The following is a 16,915-nucleotide window of genomic DNA, read 5'->3' as shown; positions in this document are numbered from 1 at the left end:
TGAAAAAATTTATTCGAGAAAACAGCGCTAAGAAAAATTTTATGCTTCGCAAACAAACTCCGCCCACAAACGCCTTCAACTGGGTTCTCAGATAACTAAGCCAATCAGTGCAGGGAAAGTTTACTACCGTTAACCTCCTGGTGAAATTTACGCGCGAATCTCTAAAAAACTCTTGTGTTTAGCAATGCGCTCAAGGAACCGAAGGCAGAGGGATAATTTTTCTGTAGCTCGGTTTTTCTTGAAGCTGGTCTGGCAAAATGGGGAAGACTAAAAAGGATACGAACGCTAGAGTGGCTGAGCGAAGGAAACAAACAAAAGAAAGCGCAGAGAGCAACTGTGTGTGGGCAACTGTGCATGGATAATGTTTCAAATGGTCTCAATGAGTCCGACGATTCGTCGATATCGGACTCAGCATCCCTGTTATTGCTGTCAAGTTCCGAAATTTTTACAGAACCTTTCTTTTCTCTTACCACGAATATTTGCCGCCTTATACGATAACTATAGCTTCATCCGCGTGGCGAACTTTCGCTTCTTCACTCGTTGATGTATTTTCATTTGTTCTTCGCTGTTTTCGCTTTTTCGAACTGGTCCATGATTTAAACGTGGTCTATGTTTACTTATAACTTAACAGAGACACGCCTAATACCAAAAATGCTGGGTAGTCAGAACAACAATGCTGATCAACTGAGTAGTCAATTCGTGACATCCATATAGGTAATTCCCGCGAAAATCGTCTCGGTTGATTGCATACGCGCCATAGGGCTGTCAATCAAGAGGTAAACCTTTACTTCCGGTGAAAACGTAAAACCGCCATTTCTCCGCCAATATTTAGCCTTTTTCAAAATTTTTTTTCAGAAATTAGAGATTATTCTTCGACCACTATTTTGACCCAAAAATCCAAATTTGAAGAAAATTGCCAACCCGAAGGTATACTGTAACCTTAACTGCAGTGCTATTTCTCTTGTTATATACCATGATGGCTAAGCCAATGGAAACTCTTTAATTGCATTAACTAATGATCCAGTTTTAAATACTGCTGTATATGCTTTTAAATAAGACAAGCTTTACGATATTGATCAGGTTGTACTAATTCTATACTTTGAATTGAGGGCATTCACATCGTTTTAACATCCTAGAATCATAAACATTGTAACAAAACACTCGCTAAGACGAAAGAATTACAACCTAGGCGAAATAACCATTTTTAACACTAGATATGGATTCAAACTTGACAATGAAATTTACTTTGTTGACAAACCAATAATAGCTAGTTCCTTAGTGTTTCAGGCGTGCATGGCAAAACGTTTTGCAGGTAAAGATAAGGGTCGTCATCGTAATTCTACATCGTTGCTTCGTTGGTGTCATTACTGTGAAACACTCTAGATCTCTATGTTGTTGTATTTGTTCATCACTTCCTTTACCCACGAAGTGAGTTTAAACATGTTTGCGTAGACGCCATATTTGTGAGGTCGTGCACATTCGTGGCCCCAGGAAACGACCCCTGTGAGATAAAAGCGCCCGCCATACTCGCATGACAGTGGCCCTCCACTGTCGTATTGGCATGCGTCAACGCCTCCTTCTTCGAATCCAGCACACAGAGCCCTGCTGTGAATGGTTCCATTGTATGACTTGACACTATTACAAATTTGGGACGGTACCAGACGAACTTTCGCCTCGCGCAAGATGTCGGGTTGGGTGCTATTCCATTGGGTGTGGCCCCAACCAGTAACGTAACACTCCTTTCCCCAGGGGAATCTCATCCCAGGATGAATGAGGCAGATTGGAGAAACGTAACCGTCATACACAGCTGGCTCTGATAGACGGACCAGCGCTGTAGATTAAATGACAGAGTTTTTATCTATATTTGTTAAATCCCGGGTTATAATCATGTGATAGGTCTTGTATCTAATTGATAAGCAGAAAAGTTTCGCAGGAATTGTGTAACAGAGTAACAGGCTACAATGTGCCGGTTCAACTGAAGCTTACTGAAAGGATCCAGGGGCTAGATATCCAGGCGACACGACACAACTGGTTCTTGTAGATGATCATGAGATGAATTTCCAGTATTTAGCTACTTTGCTTCAAATCACTTTAACATTTCTGATCATGGTTTGAGGACTCTTACGGCTACCGAGTGTAACTTACCTACGTCATAATCCGGTGGCGTATCGTAGATTCCTTCAAAAAACATAGACTTGTACTTGGGATGAAGATAAATTGCTTCTACTTCTCTGCTCTGCTCGAACACTTCTTTATTCACTAAGTGATGTTCACCCAGGACCACCCTCCAGTCAGCAGGTTTCGTTGAAGTGTAAGCATCTAATGGATAATAAAAGCGGAATAGTCAATGATGCTAAGGTGCAATGGAAACTTAGGCAGTTGTGATTTCATGGCTTTGTAAAATACGTTACAAGTTCTCGTACATCGAGATCCAATTGGAGTGTTGTTGTTGTTGTTTTTTTTTTGGAGGGAGGGAAACCGGAAAACCCGAGTAAATAACCATGGAGCAAGGACGAGAACCAACAACAAACTCAATCCACTTATGACGCCGAGCCAGGTAACATGGGTTAAAGGCGCTCTCTGGACGTACTGGGCCACTACCTCTACTCCCAAAGAATTCAGTTGCTGTTGTTGTTGTTGTGGGTTTTTTTTTTTTTGGAATAATTTTCAGTTAAATATATTTAAACAGCTGTTCACGCTTAGACGAAAATATCAAGCGTGGATTGGCCTTAAACCAGTTTTGTTATGGATTTCATCGTCAGTCAGCACGAGCGAGAGGGCATAGATAGTTACCACGAGAAAATCTCTTGTAGTTACATAATTCTTAAGGTCATGGAAAAGAAACTTCGAAGGGTTGACCCGAATGTCTACGACTCTAGGATATGAAGGCTACAAGAGTATGAGTAGAAATTCCTTCACGGGATAACATATACAGAAAGTAACTATGTTAATCATATTACCATGGAAACAGTGAGTAGCTGAGACCACCCAATGAGGAGAAACGAGTGAACCTCCACAAAAGTGGGTGTCATTGAAAAGCAGAGCGACTTGCCAAGGCCACGCGCCCTGTGCACTCTGGGTTCCTCCGACGATTCGACGAAATAGGTTCCTTGTGTCACCTCGTAACTGCTGATGAAACCTCTCAATCCCACAAGATGGATATCCTATAAACAACATGAAAAAACATTCACAATAAATAACCTCCAAAAGGGGCCAGTGGTTTACACTGCGAAGCAATTGGAATGAAAACATTTATTCAGTTCAGCCATTCCCCGAGTAATTCACAGCGTAAAAATAGATATTCATCCAACCTCCTAATTTGCTATTGAGCAGTGCAGTTTCGTATCTTAAACAAGCGGTTTTTTAAGTATCTGTGTATTATCATAGATTTCTCAACCCTAAGGTTTCATTCTCAGCGAATCCTATACTTAAGTTTCAGTTATAAAGCGCAGCAATCTAGCTTATCAAACCTTAAAATGTTTTCTATCGTTCAATGGTTTAATCAGAAGATTTTGGTAGGTCTGATAGATCATCGAAAGAAAGCTTGTATGAACCTGAATTGTCTGGAGTGAATTTTCTTGTCTATAATGGAAAATGCTGGTGAACGGTTCCTTTTAAAAGCTTGTTGATTATCAACTCAGTCGCCAATCACGAACTCAAAAAACCCTAAAATAGCATTGTTCCTCAAAACGTACTTGAACTGTTACCAAATCAGGAAAGTTTTTTTCCGACTGATTTTGGTCAAGAAACACTATAAACTTACAATGTTGTGTACATATAAGAGGTACGATATAGCTCTACAGTGTGGTCTCGAATAGTCCTTAATCTCTTAGCATTTTTCCTTGGTCCAGAAACGTTAAGGTGAAAATACAGCCTAAAAACATTTCTCAGTTAAACTACCGCGGATAAACGTCGCAGCTTACCATGTAAGTTTTGATTACAGATCTGTTAAATATTTTTTCTCATAAATAACTCACCCTGAGAAATATTACTAAAAAGAAGGCAAAAACACAGAACAAAAAGTTCCTTCATGGTCAGGACGAAATAAAATTCACCCCGACCAAACAACTCCTCCTTCCCTTGGCTGACTTCGAAGAAATTTATTAACGTCTTAGCGATTGAAACTTTAATATATTGAGTAAACAAAAAACGCAACAGCTGCAAGCAGGCGGTTACAAAACATCGACAAACTGCATTTGGTCTCTTATTGCGGTTGGCAATTACCAAGCCAGGAACACTGACTAATCTTCTGATAATTTGCATTCAATTAGGTGCGCAAGCACAAAGGATTCTTTAATTTACAACCCTTATAAATAATCACTTTTGAATGTAATGTGCTACTTTTTCATTAAGCCGGACTGTTTTCGTTTTCTCTCCTCCGCTGAGTTTATTATTTTCCTATTCAGGAAGCGTGACGACTGGCGGTTATCATACCTTTTTCAGAAAACGTAATAGGAATCTTTCCCTAATTTCTTAAACGTCTGGGAAACAGGAGGAACCTTATTCATTTAGTGACTACGGGCGGCTGTCAGATTGATTTATTTGATGTTAATAACTTATACCTCCCACCCATTCAAAATATATATATACCTGCAATAAGCGCGACCATCAATTAAAATCACTAGGCTTCTTAATTATTTCAAGCCTGCCTTTTTCTCTGAGCCTCCGGTCTAGCCAAGCGGAGAGTATGCAATCAAAAAGTAATGGATGAGGTTTCGATGTAATAGCTTCAACCTTTGTTTCACTTGTGCACAATAGCTTTCGCTTATATTTGAAATATCTTGTCTGATATTTATTCACTTAATGCAAAATAAGGCAAGGGGTCAAAAGGACTGAATGGAAACTGACTGGAATCGTATCTTGTTCTAACCTTTTTGAAAGCCCGAAAAAATTTTTGGACTGAACGTGCTAAAGGCTGAGTATTTTCTCGAATTGTCTCCCTTTGACAATAATCGAATGGGCTCCAGCAACGAATAGGCATCCGTTAATATTTCAGTGTATCTTTACTTCCTTTCTTAATAAATCTATTCATGAAGCCGTGTAATTAATTTGCGAATGGAAGAAATAAATAATTAATACAGCCACAGAAAACACTGATCAATTTGTGAAGTCAGTTCAAAGATTCATGTTGAAAACAGAAATATATTACAGTTTTTTTTGTTCAGTATTCCGCATGCATTTTAAATAAAATTGTACCAATGTACAGCTTTACACGTTTTACTGTTGCCAACAAACAGGGTGTTGGCAGTGTGGAATTTATCCTGTGGCATATTATAAAGGGAACGAACTATTTATCCATTTTCTGTAACTTTTACTTACATCACACCTTTCAATTAAAATAGAGGAAAGTTAGAACAACGTACTAATACGTTTAGCACCACAGGTATCATCCCCCTCGACGCTACATAAAAATACATGCAATTAAAGATTTACTTCTTGCGCGCAGTTTTTCAAAGAATTTCATTACGATTGACCTCAGGAGTCGATTTTTCCTAGATTCTCTTCAGCCTGCGTAGTTTCGAAATACAGTTTATCGTTTCTTACTATACAAAGTATAAGCGACAGAGTGTTGATTAACATATCAGCTTACATAACTACTCAGTTTAAAGAGTAGATAATTTTCATCCAGTTTCAGGAGTTGAATTAGACATTTTCTCAATAGACTACGATATTTCAAATAACTTTTCCTAGTCCTAAAAACTGGATCATTGGATAATGTCATTCAAGAGTTTTCATTGGCTTAGCTATCATGGTATATGACCAATTATACCATGCTCTGCAAATATGGTAAGCGTACGCGCAATTTTTTGGGTCATTTTTATTTTTAGTTTAGTTTAGGCCAATATCCATGGTCAATTAAGGATTCCTTACATGGAAAAAGAAAACTATCTTCTTCCGGTCATAGTGGGAAATCCCGAGCGGGCAAGATCACGACATCTTGCCCGTTCGGGTAGCCAATCACAGCCCAGGATATTCTTCATCTCGCCCGCTCACGGAGCTAACCGTGTAACATCATTTTTCGAAGAGGTTTGCTTGTTTGTTTTACTGCCTAAGTACCTAACCCGATCTATAAATTGATTGACAATAGATGAAGACTTCGGCTGTATACGAGTATACAAACGAACAATGGCGCGTGTGGTTCCTTATTTTCGTCCTGTTTTTTTTTTTTTTTTTTTTTTTTTTGCAGTTCTTGATCTTCACCTCTGAAAATTATACTAAAAAAATTATTCTCCTCAGGCTCAGTGAACATTGGTAAATGTTTGCCTCGACTTCGTCTCGGTAAATATTCACCAATGTCCATCTCGCCTTCGGCGAATAATTGTTAATTAGAATAACACACTGTACTGAAAGGTATGGTTTTGGGTCTTTTGGTCTGAAACTGGGAATGGAGTTTGACCTTTTCAACTGCTTACGCAGATGGAAGAAGCATTTAAGGGTCTGAAAAAGAGTCTCGAGAACAACAAATACGTTGGTCCGAGAAGGGGCACCAAGTGACAGCCGGAAACACGTCTGTGTTCGCAGGCTACTCCACCACTAACTTCGGGGACACCGCTCTGCTGTCTACTCTAAACAGTTTGGGCACGACCGCAGTGTGAGAACATTGGCATAATTCCTTTTTTCACTAATTTGTATGTCAAGACTTCGGGCCAATGTCTACCCACTTCAGCCCTCACGCTTATGTGTTGTTAATGAGATATATGATGCCCCGAGTAAGATGGTAAGTTACCACCCTCTGTGACTCGTGTAAAAGTTTGAAAAATCGCGTTGGATAAGTATTTTTTAAATGCAATATTTACGGCCGTAACTTCCATCGTCAATTTAATTCTGATTCGTTAGACAAAACAAAAAATAAGCCCAGAAAAATGCACATGTACTGAGGAATTTAAACTAGCTATGGTGAACGCCACCGTTACAATTCCCGCGCAAATTTTCGACTTTCATTTTCTAAACCTTTTACATACAAGGAAAACCAAGAAATAAAATCGGTCCTAAAGTAGTTACTGATAAGAAAGAAAACAATGGATGTTAAGGTTCGTAGGCAGGTCAACACCAGAATAACGGACCCAGGGACACATACATAATATTCTACTTATTAAGCTACGTACTAGAGCGATGTGTTTGAGCTTGATGCACAGTGATGTGTTACCACAAATAGTGGCGTACCTGAACCCAAAGTTCCAGTGATAAGACCCAGAAGTATAGATATGACAAACGATTTCATGACTGATGATAAACTGCCAGATGGTTCTCGATTTTTCAAATGGGCGCTAAGATCACTAAGTGACTGCTTTTAACCGCCTTCTTTTGCATCATTGTTTACATTACTCCGTGATGCTAATTTTCTCCTCTGTAAACGTAAAGAATTAAAAAGGTAAATTGGAAAATGGAGCTTTTGTACTTGTACATCATTTTGAACAACACCATCATTGATTTGAATAACATGAATTCACGACATTTTGCTGCTAACAGCTGAAAAAAAATTCAGTAACACCCCAAATCAGTAGTAAAACCCCCTGCATTTTTTAACCTGAAACACTGCCTTGTCACAAAAAAAATCAAACTTACAAACAAACAAAATGTCCGAGGGCGAGGCAAACTGATAGCACCGAAACAAAGTCCAATCTATGCGCGAATAATGGCGTTTGCTATTGTAATTTTGAATATTACTATTGAGATATTTTATCACATACTTTTTGGAAACAACAAAACATTGCACCAATTAGTATAATTAAAACCGATTTCTTTAACAGTACGCGCATAGATTTTCCAAAATACGCATTTAACGATTCCTTAACTGGGACTGATAATCGATTTTTGTCCTACGAACAGGTTTTGAACACTCTGCTCTTCAGCTAGTAAGAGTTCGTTAATTTGTAAGCGACGTGTCAGTGCAGAAACAAAAAGAATAATTCACATTAATATGATCTAGTATTGAACCATTGTCACTTGGCTCTCTAAGACTCTCAAAACACTGGCCAGTTTGGTTCGTTGGTGTTTTGGATCGCGCCAACCGAAATTAATTGTAACAGCACTGGGAAATTTTCTCCAAGCAAAATTCACAAGAACGCAATCAGTCTACGTAGAAACACCCCCACAACTGAAATACAAAGGTGAAACCAATAAGCTTGATTTACTTTCTCTTCTCGGTTGACAAACCATTCTTCGCTCATCGGTTGACAGGTTGACAGTCTTAATTCCGAACAGTTTCGTCGTGACAGATTCACTATACATATTTACACACTCTAAACATTCATTTATCGAACCCTGTGAGCCTGAAATAACCGGCCCCTTGATGGTGAGCTGTCAGAAAGAGGTCAGTCAATAGCTGATCGTGCCCCGCCATGATGAGTACTGGTAATCAAACTAAGAATAACATTTGATTTTTCTCGTATCCAATACAAAAACCCCAATATATACCCTCGTGCCTCATGATGGTCACCGATAAAGCAAAATAGGTCTCCTCTCCTTGTTTTCATCGAGTTCTTAGAACATGCCGACAGAAAGAATGGAAAGTGTGACTGCTTGAACAAATCTACTGTAAGTTGCTGATTCTCTCGGTACCTGCATAAAGACCCTGTTACAGCTTAATTTACTTGTAACTTCTTGTAAAAGTACTGTTTAGAGGGTTTTCTATGTTTTATTTTTCGGCTTTTCTGTCATTGAGTACCCGGAGTAGCTAGGCAAAAGAACTCGGAAAAACGACTGCCGTGAGTCACTAGACGAGCGTACAATATAATGACTTTCACGGCTTTGAACTGTTGAAGTAAGCATAAGCCGAGTTGAATTTTGCATCTGCGCCGAACCAAAATAGTTTCTATCACGTGATGTGCAAGGGACTGAGTACAAAATACCTCATGCAGAGTGTTCCATATATAATAAGCCTTTTTCAAAGAGTTGCTAGAAGGAGAGAATTGAAACCGAAGTGCATGGGAGACTTTGTAACGAGTGCATATATTGGATTATGTATTACGCCGATATTCCAATAGTGATACAGAAAAAAAAAACAATTGTAAACTCAATCTATATGGACTCTGAGTTCCTGCAACATTAACAGGTATGGGACGACGGTCTAAAACTGTAGGATTGTGACTTCCGATAAGGATATATTTTGGTGTGATCCGGAGAATTCCGGGGAGGTTCCGGTCACTGGGATCATAGAAGAAAGCTCCATTAAATGTCACAAACCAGAGTGAGTCAGGTTCATGTAAAGTAAAAGACAGCTGGCTTTATGATGTCCTGATGTTGTTGTCAGGGCGTTGTTAAAATGAAACTATCGACATCTGTTTGTCCGGATGAGATCCCTCGATTTTTTAATTTGGCGGAACCGCGAACATCCTACCGCCGAAAATTCCGCAAACGTACGTTCCGAGTAATCCTCGAGTAATCTTAAATTACTTTTTTTAAATAATATTTCTATTCGTAACAATTTTGAAGATGTATCGTTTAAATTTGTAAGACAACAAGGTATCTTGTACAAAACAGAGAATTGTCGAAAGTGTTTTTGATTGAGTGTTTTGAACCGGACGATAAGTAAGAGGAAGCTCTGCTCGAAAGATAGCCGTTTGGTTTTTCTTCCAAATTGTTCTGGTGCATCGTCCAATTGGAATGGAAGATAATAAGAAGTTTTAATTCAGTAATACAGTAAAATTCGTCTTGGCAAAAATATTGTCTTAGTCAATGTTAAATAATGCTCTTCAAGTCGAGAGGAAAAAATAATACTAGGACCTAAAAATTTACCTCCCTTTGAAGTGAAGAGATTGTGAAAACGTTCCGCAGTAGAGGACTTGTAAAGCATTAAGACCAGAGGCAGTATCGACCATGACTTACTCCTGGAATAAAACATAGTGTACCTTAGACAGCATCGACTGAATTGCTATGTCGGACTAAAAGACTCTTCAGTAATAAATACCGCTCACTGACTCGGCGGCAGCTGGCTTTGGATTCAGGTCACACCTTCTTTGTGACGTTGTTGCGGGAGTGCGTATGATCCTTTCAGTCCATTAAGTTATAAGATTTATCCGGCTAACACTGATTATCTTGTTTGTCTCTTATATTATCGAATCACTGCAAAAAAAAAAAACGAATTCTGCTTACCAAACCATTAAGAACAGTTTGACTATCAAAAGTTTGAAATCAGGTGCGCCGGTTGAAATGAGAAGTCAGTTCTAGATTAAGAGCATTTTGCACTAACAATTATTCTAATAAAAGATGAGATACGATAATAAGATAAGAATGGGACAATATAGGATAAAAGAAGGAACTCAGTTTATAACCAGCTGCAAGGTATTGTCAAATAAACTTCGAAACCACCGGCTTGGGTTAAGGGAGTGATGGAAATAAAGCTGTCAAGAGTTACATGAACGTTAAAAAACAGAGAATTTGTCTGTCAGTGTAACCTCTTACTGACGAAAATAAAGTATTCAGTCAGGATAAGCTATACCTAGCATCTGACACGTTTCAGATCGTTCATTAACTTCAATTCTGTTTATGTTATAGCTAGCTGTAATACTTATTGGAAATTTCTAGGCCACATGTCGTTTGTAAGCGTAGAAAACACTCTTCGTTGTTTTGACGCTACTACGACCTCATCAGGAGATCCGTTCCGGTTTGGCATTTTACCAGTGGTATTATAATGACAAATATGTCTACTAGCTGCATTTATAAAAAAAGAAATGATGAAAGCGAGTTGGAATATCATTTTGTTTTCGCTATTGGAGCTATGGCAAACTTGCAGCAAGAAAGGCAGATTCCACGGAAAAAATGGCAGCGAGAAGCGCTTTTTGTATCAATGTTTGTTTCACTTTCACCTGAAAAGGAACTGCATTGTTGTCAATAGTAATTTCGGGATTTTTTAAGATAAAAGTTCTTTTTTTATTTACTTATTTAATGTCTTGGGCGGAGACTGTTTTGCAAGAGATATAAATATTTTATTGAGGTCGGAGGATATTCTTCTGACAGAGATATAATTATCTGACCTGGTTTCGTGTCGGCACAAATAATTCGTACCAATGTGCAAGAAATCCTAGCTCGACACTGACATCAATAGTAATAACCATGCAAGATCACAGCAACAAAAAGATATGGTAATTCGTTTTGCAAGCTTGGATTATTTCAACGACAGTAACAGCGAAGACGAATACCACCCACGAACCCTGGATATCGAACCTATTACAATGAAGAGACTGAACTCTGGAGTGCACTGGAAAATTTCTTCAGTAATCAGAAACATTATTTTTGAGTAATTTCCCTGGTGTGTATAACCGACAGGTTTTGGAGAGTACTAGGTGAGCAACTTTTTTGCCCGACAAAGTATCTTGGTGGACTTCTACTGAGAATGCTCGACCGCTAAAAAAGAAAACGTCGACATGATGGAGAATTTCAATAATGATAGGACATTCGACTGTTGGCTCAACGAGCCCTTAATTGATCAGACATGGTAAACTGATGAAGTTCTAAATTGTGAGCTATGCCCGTTATGGCGAACAGAAATTGTGCAACTCAACTCGACTTCTTTATTATGCACTATTTACATACTCGTATCTGTTATCGTACTCGATTTAATACAGGGTGCTGTTTGTCTTGCGATATCTTAGACAAGGCAAAGATTTATTATTATTATTATTATTATTATTATTATTACTATTATGCATTGTTACACACACTGGTTACAATACTTATACAGCTACGCTACTTACAAGACTAATAGATATACCTACATTATTTATAATACTTCGTATTCAATGTAATTTACAATGCAGGCATACATTACTTACAATAAAATACCATCACTCACGCTACTAGAAATACAAATGCTTACACTACTTACAATACAATACGATATCTCAAGTTGTTTAACAATACTAATTAGCACTAGTTATACTACGATTACTAACGTCACTTGGAATAAAATTCAATTACTAATGCTACTTACAACTTTTAGACCTCGACAAAAAGCATATTTCCATTATTGCATTATACAGGCCAAGCTATATTGAGGGGGGAAATTGCAAAATCAAGTCAGTGAGCAATGCTCGATTTTCCATTGCATTTGGAGTTTGGTTTGAAGTTCAGAAATATTGGGGTTCTTAGAAGAAATCTTACAGGAATAGACATAGTGTTTCATGAGAAGCAAGAGAAGATCCAGTCTGCGCTTTTGGATGGAGGTCAACGAAGCTATTTCATCAGTCAAGTTGAATAAAATCTGTTCAGCGGAAGGACTCACATTTAATTTGTGTATATCGTTAAACCACTTTACGGTACTTGAAAATACTGAAATAGAGACATCACACTCTAGAAATGTATGCATTATAGAATCTCTCCTAGAACAGAAATTGCAATGGTCGTCGGTTGCAATATTCAATTTCTTAAGTTCCTTTTTGGTAATGATTATCCTGTGTAATATTTTAAATAGAAATCGCCTAAGCTTGTTATCTTTAGTAATCTGATATATCTTGGTAAAATTGCTTCTCAAGTCAAGAAAACTGTTTGGACAATTTTCTTTCCATTTTTTTATTCCGCTAGGTTCCGACACAGAACACTCGTTAAATAGTTTGTAATGGTGTTTACAGCGCATTTTAGACAAGGGTAGAGTACTATCTTCGGATAAGTAGAGCAGATCAGGAATTGAAAAAAGGCATTCACCGCATGGAGATTGGGGTTTGCTGCCCAGTTCGCTTCAGCGAACTTGGTATAGCAGCAATAATTTGAAAGTATTGCGGGTAATTGACTTTCAAACCAAATTTTTCATTGAATTCGTCAAGAGATAAGAATTTTCAGTCTTTACTTAAGAGGTCTTGAACAAAATTAATTCCACTCTCGAACCAAGTTTTCCAAAACAGTGTTTTTTAATTAATTGTTATGTCCTTGTTGTTCCATAATATATATTTCCCTCTTGGTTCTCCTCCGTATGCACTGCTCAATTCTTGAAAATATCCTAGTAGTTCGTGATAAAACAGGGGGAAATTCGCTTGGAATAGATGGACATGGTAATAATAAATAAATAAAGAAATAAATATTTATATAGCGCCTATCCATGCCTGCTCTAGGCGCTGTCAGGAGCCATAATCGGGGACGGAGACCGTAAGCGCGCGCCATTTCAAGTATTGGGGTTGTCCCTATGATATGGGACAATAATTCTATTTTTAGAACAAATTGCGCCATCGCCTGCGGCACACGCGCGTACATGCTGCGAGGATTTTTGCGGATGTCGCGCGGTGGAAATGGCGTCCGAAATTCCCGAAATTTTTCATGTTTTTGGCCCACAACTCAACGCGTTTACGTCTGTTGGAATTTTGCTTAAGTATGTTCGTCGTAAGCTGCTCCAGTTTGAGTGAAGTAAGACAGTGTCGAATTTAGGTATGTTCCGCTTTAAGCTTATATATATCGCTGACCAAGTTGTGTTCCGACGGATGCTTCTTTTACATGAGCTGTACATTACCCCACTTTAAATTTCACATATGTTGAATATTAACAGCTTTTCCATTACACAGCAAAAATCTAGCTGGATATATTTAGATATAGCAGAGCTTCAAGACTTCATAGTTTCCTAGCTCCTCTTGCCACACGCTTGCGAGGAATTTGTCAGTCTATAGCGACCGAAGAGTAAAACAACATAATTGCTAGTTTGATTTTCGCTTGAATTGTAAGCAACGCTTGATGTTTCATCAAGGCCCAATAACTTTACGTCCGTAGATACTGCTCAGTTTTATTCGTGTAAAAATCCAGTAAATTCTCTGTTGTCGATAAATGAGAGCGCCCGCCGATGCGTGTTTTGTACAGTCAGTAAACATGACAAATTGTACTTCCGCCGCACTTTCGTGTGAAAGCGTACATCGAACTCAAACAATAACTCTATAGTTTTTAAATATGTTTTAGATTGATAAATGTTTGATAACATATTAAAAGCTAAGCTGAAAATATGGGAATAAAGCAGAGATAATCAGCAAAGTTACGATGACGCTTTCTTTAATCAACTTGGAATAACGATTTCGATTTTGTTGATCGAGTTATCAAAACTCCTTGTCTATTTTCATTTTCGCAGTGTAAAACTTCACTATGCTTATGTTGAAGGAACTTACATGATGTTAGTAGCCTTTTTTGCGTTCGTGAAATTTGTTACAACATCTCAGCACAAAAGATAACGAAAGAAATCTTTGTCAAGATTTGTTGACAATTGAAAACACCGACTCGGACTCGACGGTGCACGAGCTGCACCATGCAAATGAGCTAATTGTACGCGTCAAAAACTTTTGCAAACTCACCAAACAAGCAGAAACAATAAGAAACCATCAAAACGCATTGTCTGAGAAACTCACAAATTAACTCGATACCAGAGTAGAGAGTTTTCTCGCTATATTCTTAAGTCAGAACAAACGCAAAATCATACGCCTAAGCTTACAACAAGCGCGAGCAGATCTTATTATTCATTCCCAGCGCGAGATTGAAGTCTTGTTTTCGACCCTGAAAAACCCACCTTTTCCGTTAGCTCAGAGCATAAAACTACATATAAGCGCCCTGGTTCGAATTCCCTGCCTTATTCCCTGTCATCGCTGTGAAAAATACGCAAGAGAATCTCTCAACTCTCACCATTTGATCATGCAACGTGACAACATCCACACGAGAACCCCCGACATGTGCGTGAATCCGCGTCGATATATGACGTCAGGATGGCGCACTTTGTTCTAAAAATAGAAAAATTGTCCCATATCATAGGTGCGCGCGAATCCCGAGACTTACGGTCTCCGTCCCAGATTATGGCTCCTGGCGCTGTACAATTCGCCAAAATGAGCTATACTAATCTTAATAATTGAAAATGTGCATTTAAGAAGGCAATAAAAAGTAAAAATCGCTAAGAATAATAAGTTTTCTTAAAAAGATGAGTTTTGAGTTTAGATTTAAAAGAACCTAGATTGTCACATGAACGGATAGAAACAGGTAGACTGTTCCAGAGTTCAGGAGCGGAAACAGCAAAAGCTCGAGAACCATACGTCTTCAGGTGAAAATTCGTGGGGTTAAGAAGTAATAAGTGTGATGGTCGGAGGATTCTGGAAGGTTGGTAGTACGTTACTAGATCTTGAATGTAGACAGGAGATTGTTGATGAAGAGCCTTAAAGGTAAGTAACATAATCTTGAATTTAATGCGTTCAGAAACAGGAAGCCAGTGTAATTCTTTCAGTATTGGAGTGATGTGGTCGTACTTTCGGGAACAGGTGATAAGACGGGCAGCGGCGTTCTGAACAGACTGGAGCTTTTTTAAAGCACACTTCGATACATTGTACAAAAGAGAGTTGCAGTGGTCGAGTTTGGAAGACACAAAAGCATGGACCAGGATCTCGGTGGTTTTCGTAGATAAGAATTTCCTTATCCGGGAGATGTTGCGCAGATGATAAGAGGCTGATTTACAAATAGAACTGATATGCGGAAGCATAGTCATGGCACTGTCAAATATCACACCGATGTTTCTAGCAAATTGAGATGGCTGAATTATGTCTTGACCAAAACGGATTGGTGGTAGAGACTGCTGCGGGTTGTGTTTCGAGTATAGATGAAGAAGTTCCGTCTTGTCCTTATTCAGTTTTAGCTTGTTAAGAGACATCCACTTGTCAAGATCAGACAAACATTCCTCAATTTTTCCAACTGTATTAGTTCATTCGACGTCGTTGTTGTTGTTGAAAAAGAGATATATAACTGAGTATCGTCAGCGTAGAAGTGAAATTGCATTTCGTGGTACCGTAGAATGTCAGCCAGTGGTGCAGTATAAAGTAAGTACAGGATTGGCCCTAGGACCGAACCTTGGGGTACTCCACATTTAAGCTCACGAGACTGTGATCTTTTTTGTAAGATAGGAACGAAACCATTCAAGGGCAGTGCCACAGATTGAAAACTTGGATTTCAGTCTTGTTAGAAGAATGTCGTGATCAACAGTGTCAAAAGCAGCAGATAGATCAAGTAGCAGGAGTATAACACAGTGACGATCGTCAATGGCACGCAAAATATCATTGTGTACACGTACAAGAGCAGTTTCACAGCTATGAAATAGCTTGTAGGCTGATTGTAGCGGTTCATTAAGTTGGTTGGATTCCAAGTAGTCCTGAAGACGTACTGCAACAACTTTTTCGATGATTTTTGAAATGACCTTGAGGTTTGAGATAGGCCTATAATTACTAAGGATTTCGTGATTTGGTAGTTGAACTTTAATCATTTCCCAAAGAAGCTTTTTACTTCTAACGTCTCTGTATTTATCCAGAATTTTGGGGTAAAATGTGTTGATAAGATTTATTTAGTCTTGGTCTTCTAATAATTGATTATTGAATTTCCACGATCCCGGGCCCCCTTTAAATTCCCCTTGGATTTCAAAAGACAAGAAAATTGCTTTGTGGTCAGGTGCGATGTATGGTCGGACCTCTGCTCTTGATGCCAGTTTACGGCTATTATATTGAAGACAAGAAAGTAGTCAATTCTAGATTTAAGCTTTAAACTTTTCGACTCGCACGTAAAGACTTTGGTGCTTGGATGAAGCTTACGATATATGTCAACTAGGTCTAATTCTTCCATAATACCAATAATGGAATTCCTGTAGTTTGTTTCTTTCCACCAAAGGCCGCCAAATTTGTCTTTAGGGAACAGAGAACCATTCCAATCGCCTGTTATAATTATCTTCATAATATCAGTTGTCGAAATCAGATTGGCGCCTAGACTCCTGATAAATAGCTCTTGTTCCGCTCCTTTATTTGGAGGATAAATATTGATAACAAAAAGCTGTTCGTGACCTATGTTGACTTTTGCAATTATATATCTTCCGTCTCGGTCAGCGTGCACGGTACCAAGAGAAAATCCAGATTTACGCTTAGAAGCATACATACACCTCTAAAGTGTTCGGAGCTATGCGAAAATATAATTTGTCCTCCCCATTCCG

General features: G+C 38.5%; 2 protein-coding genes across 4 annotated transcripts in view; both read right to left on the bottom strand.

Annotated features, from left to right (window-relative positions):
• Positions 1 to 10,568, bottom strand: part of LOC145483715 (transmembrane protease serine 5-like) — a 12,415-nt gene extending 1,847 nt beyond the window's left edge. Inside the window, exons 1-4 of one of the 3 annotated variants that reach the window (XM_081462264.1) lie at positions 9,739 to 10,568; positions 2,961 to 3,164; positions 2,146 to 2,319; positions 1 to 1,831 (exon numbers count right to left, since the gene is read on the bottom strand). The exon at positions 1 to 1,831 is cut by the window's left edge and continues 1,847 nt beyond it. In XM_081462264.1, coding sequence (XP_081318390.1) covers positions 1,380 to 1,831; positions 2,146 to 2,319; positions 2,961 to 3,164; positions 9,739 to 9,844 — 936 coding nt within the window. In that variant the 5' untranslated portion in view covers positions 9,845 to 10,568 and the 3' untranslated portion in view covers positions 1 to 1,379. Of the gene's footprint in view, positions 1,832 to 2,145; positions 2,320 to 2,960; positions 3,165 to 3,977; positions 4,771 to 7,164; positions 7,700 to 9,738 lie in introns of those variants that run through there. The other 2 variants (XM_081462265.1, XM_081462263.1) reach the window with 2 other exon arrangements.
• Positions 10,569 to 12,626: 2,058 nt separating this feature from the next.
• Positions 12,627 to 16,321, bottom strand: LOC145483725 (uncharacterized). The gene has a single exon (XM_081462274.1). It carries the CDS (start codon positions 15,593 to 15,595, stop codon positions 14,849 to 14,851), a length of 747 nt encoding a protein of 248 aa, XP_081318400.1. The 5' UTR covers positions 15,596 to 16,321; the 3' UTR covers positions 12,627 to 14,848.
• Between the last annotated feature and the right edge of the window lie 594 nt (positions 16,322 to 16,915).

The sequence above is a fragment of the Orbicella franksi genome, chromosome 4 (assembly GCF_964199315.1).
Source record: "Orbicella franksi chromosome 4, jaOrbFran1.1, whole genome shotgun sequence".
Lineage (NCBI taxonomy): Eukaryota > Metazoa > Cnidaria > Anthozoa > Scleractinia > Merulinidae > Orbicella > Orbicella franksi.
Note: the sequence above shows the minus strand (reverse complement) of the source record. Positions and strands in the feature narration are given on the sequence as shown.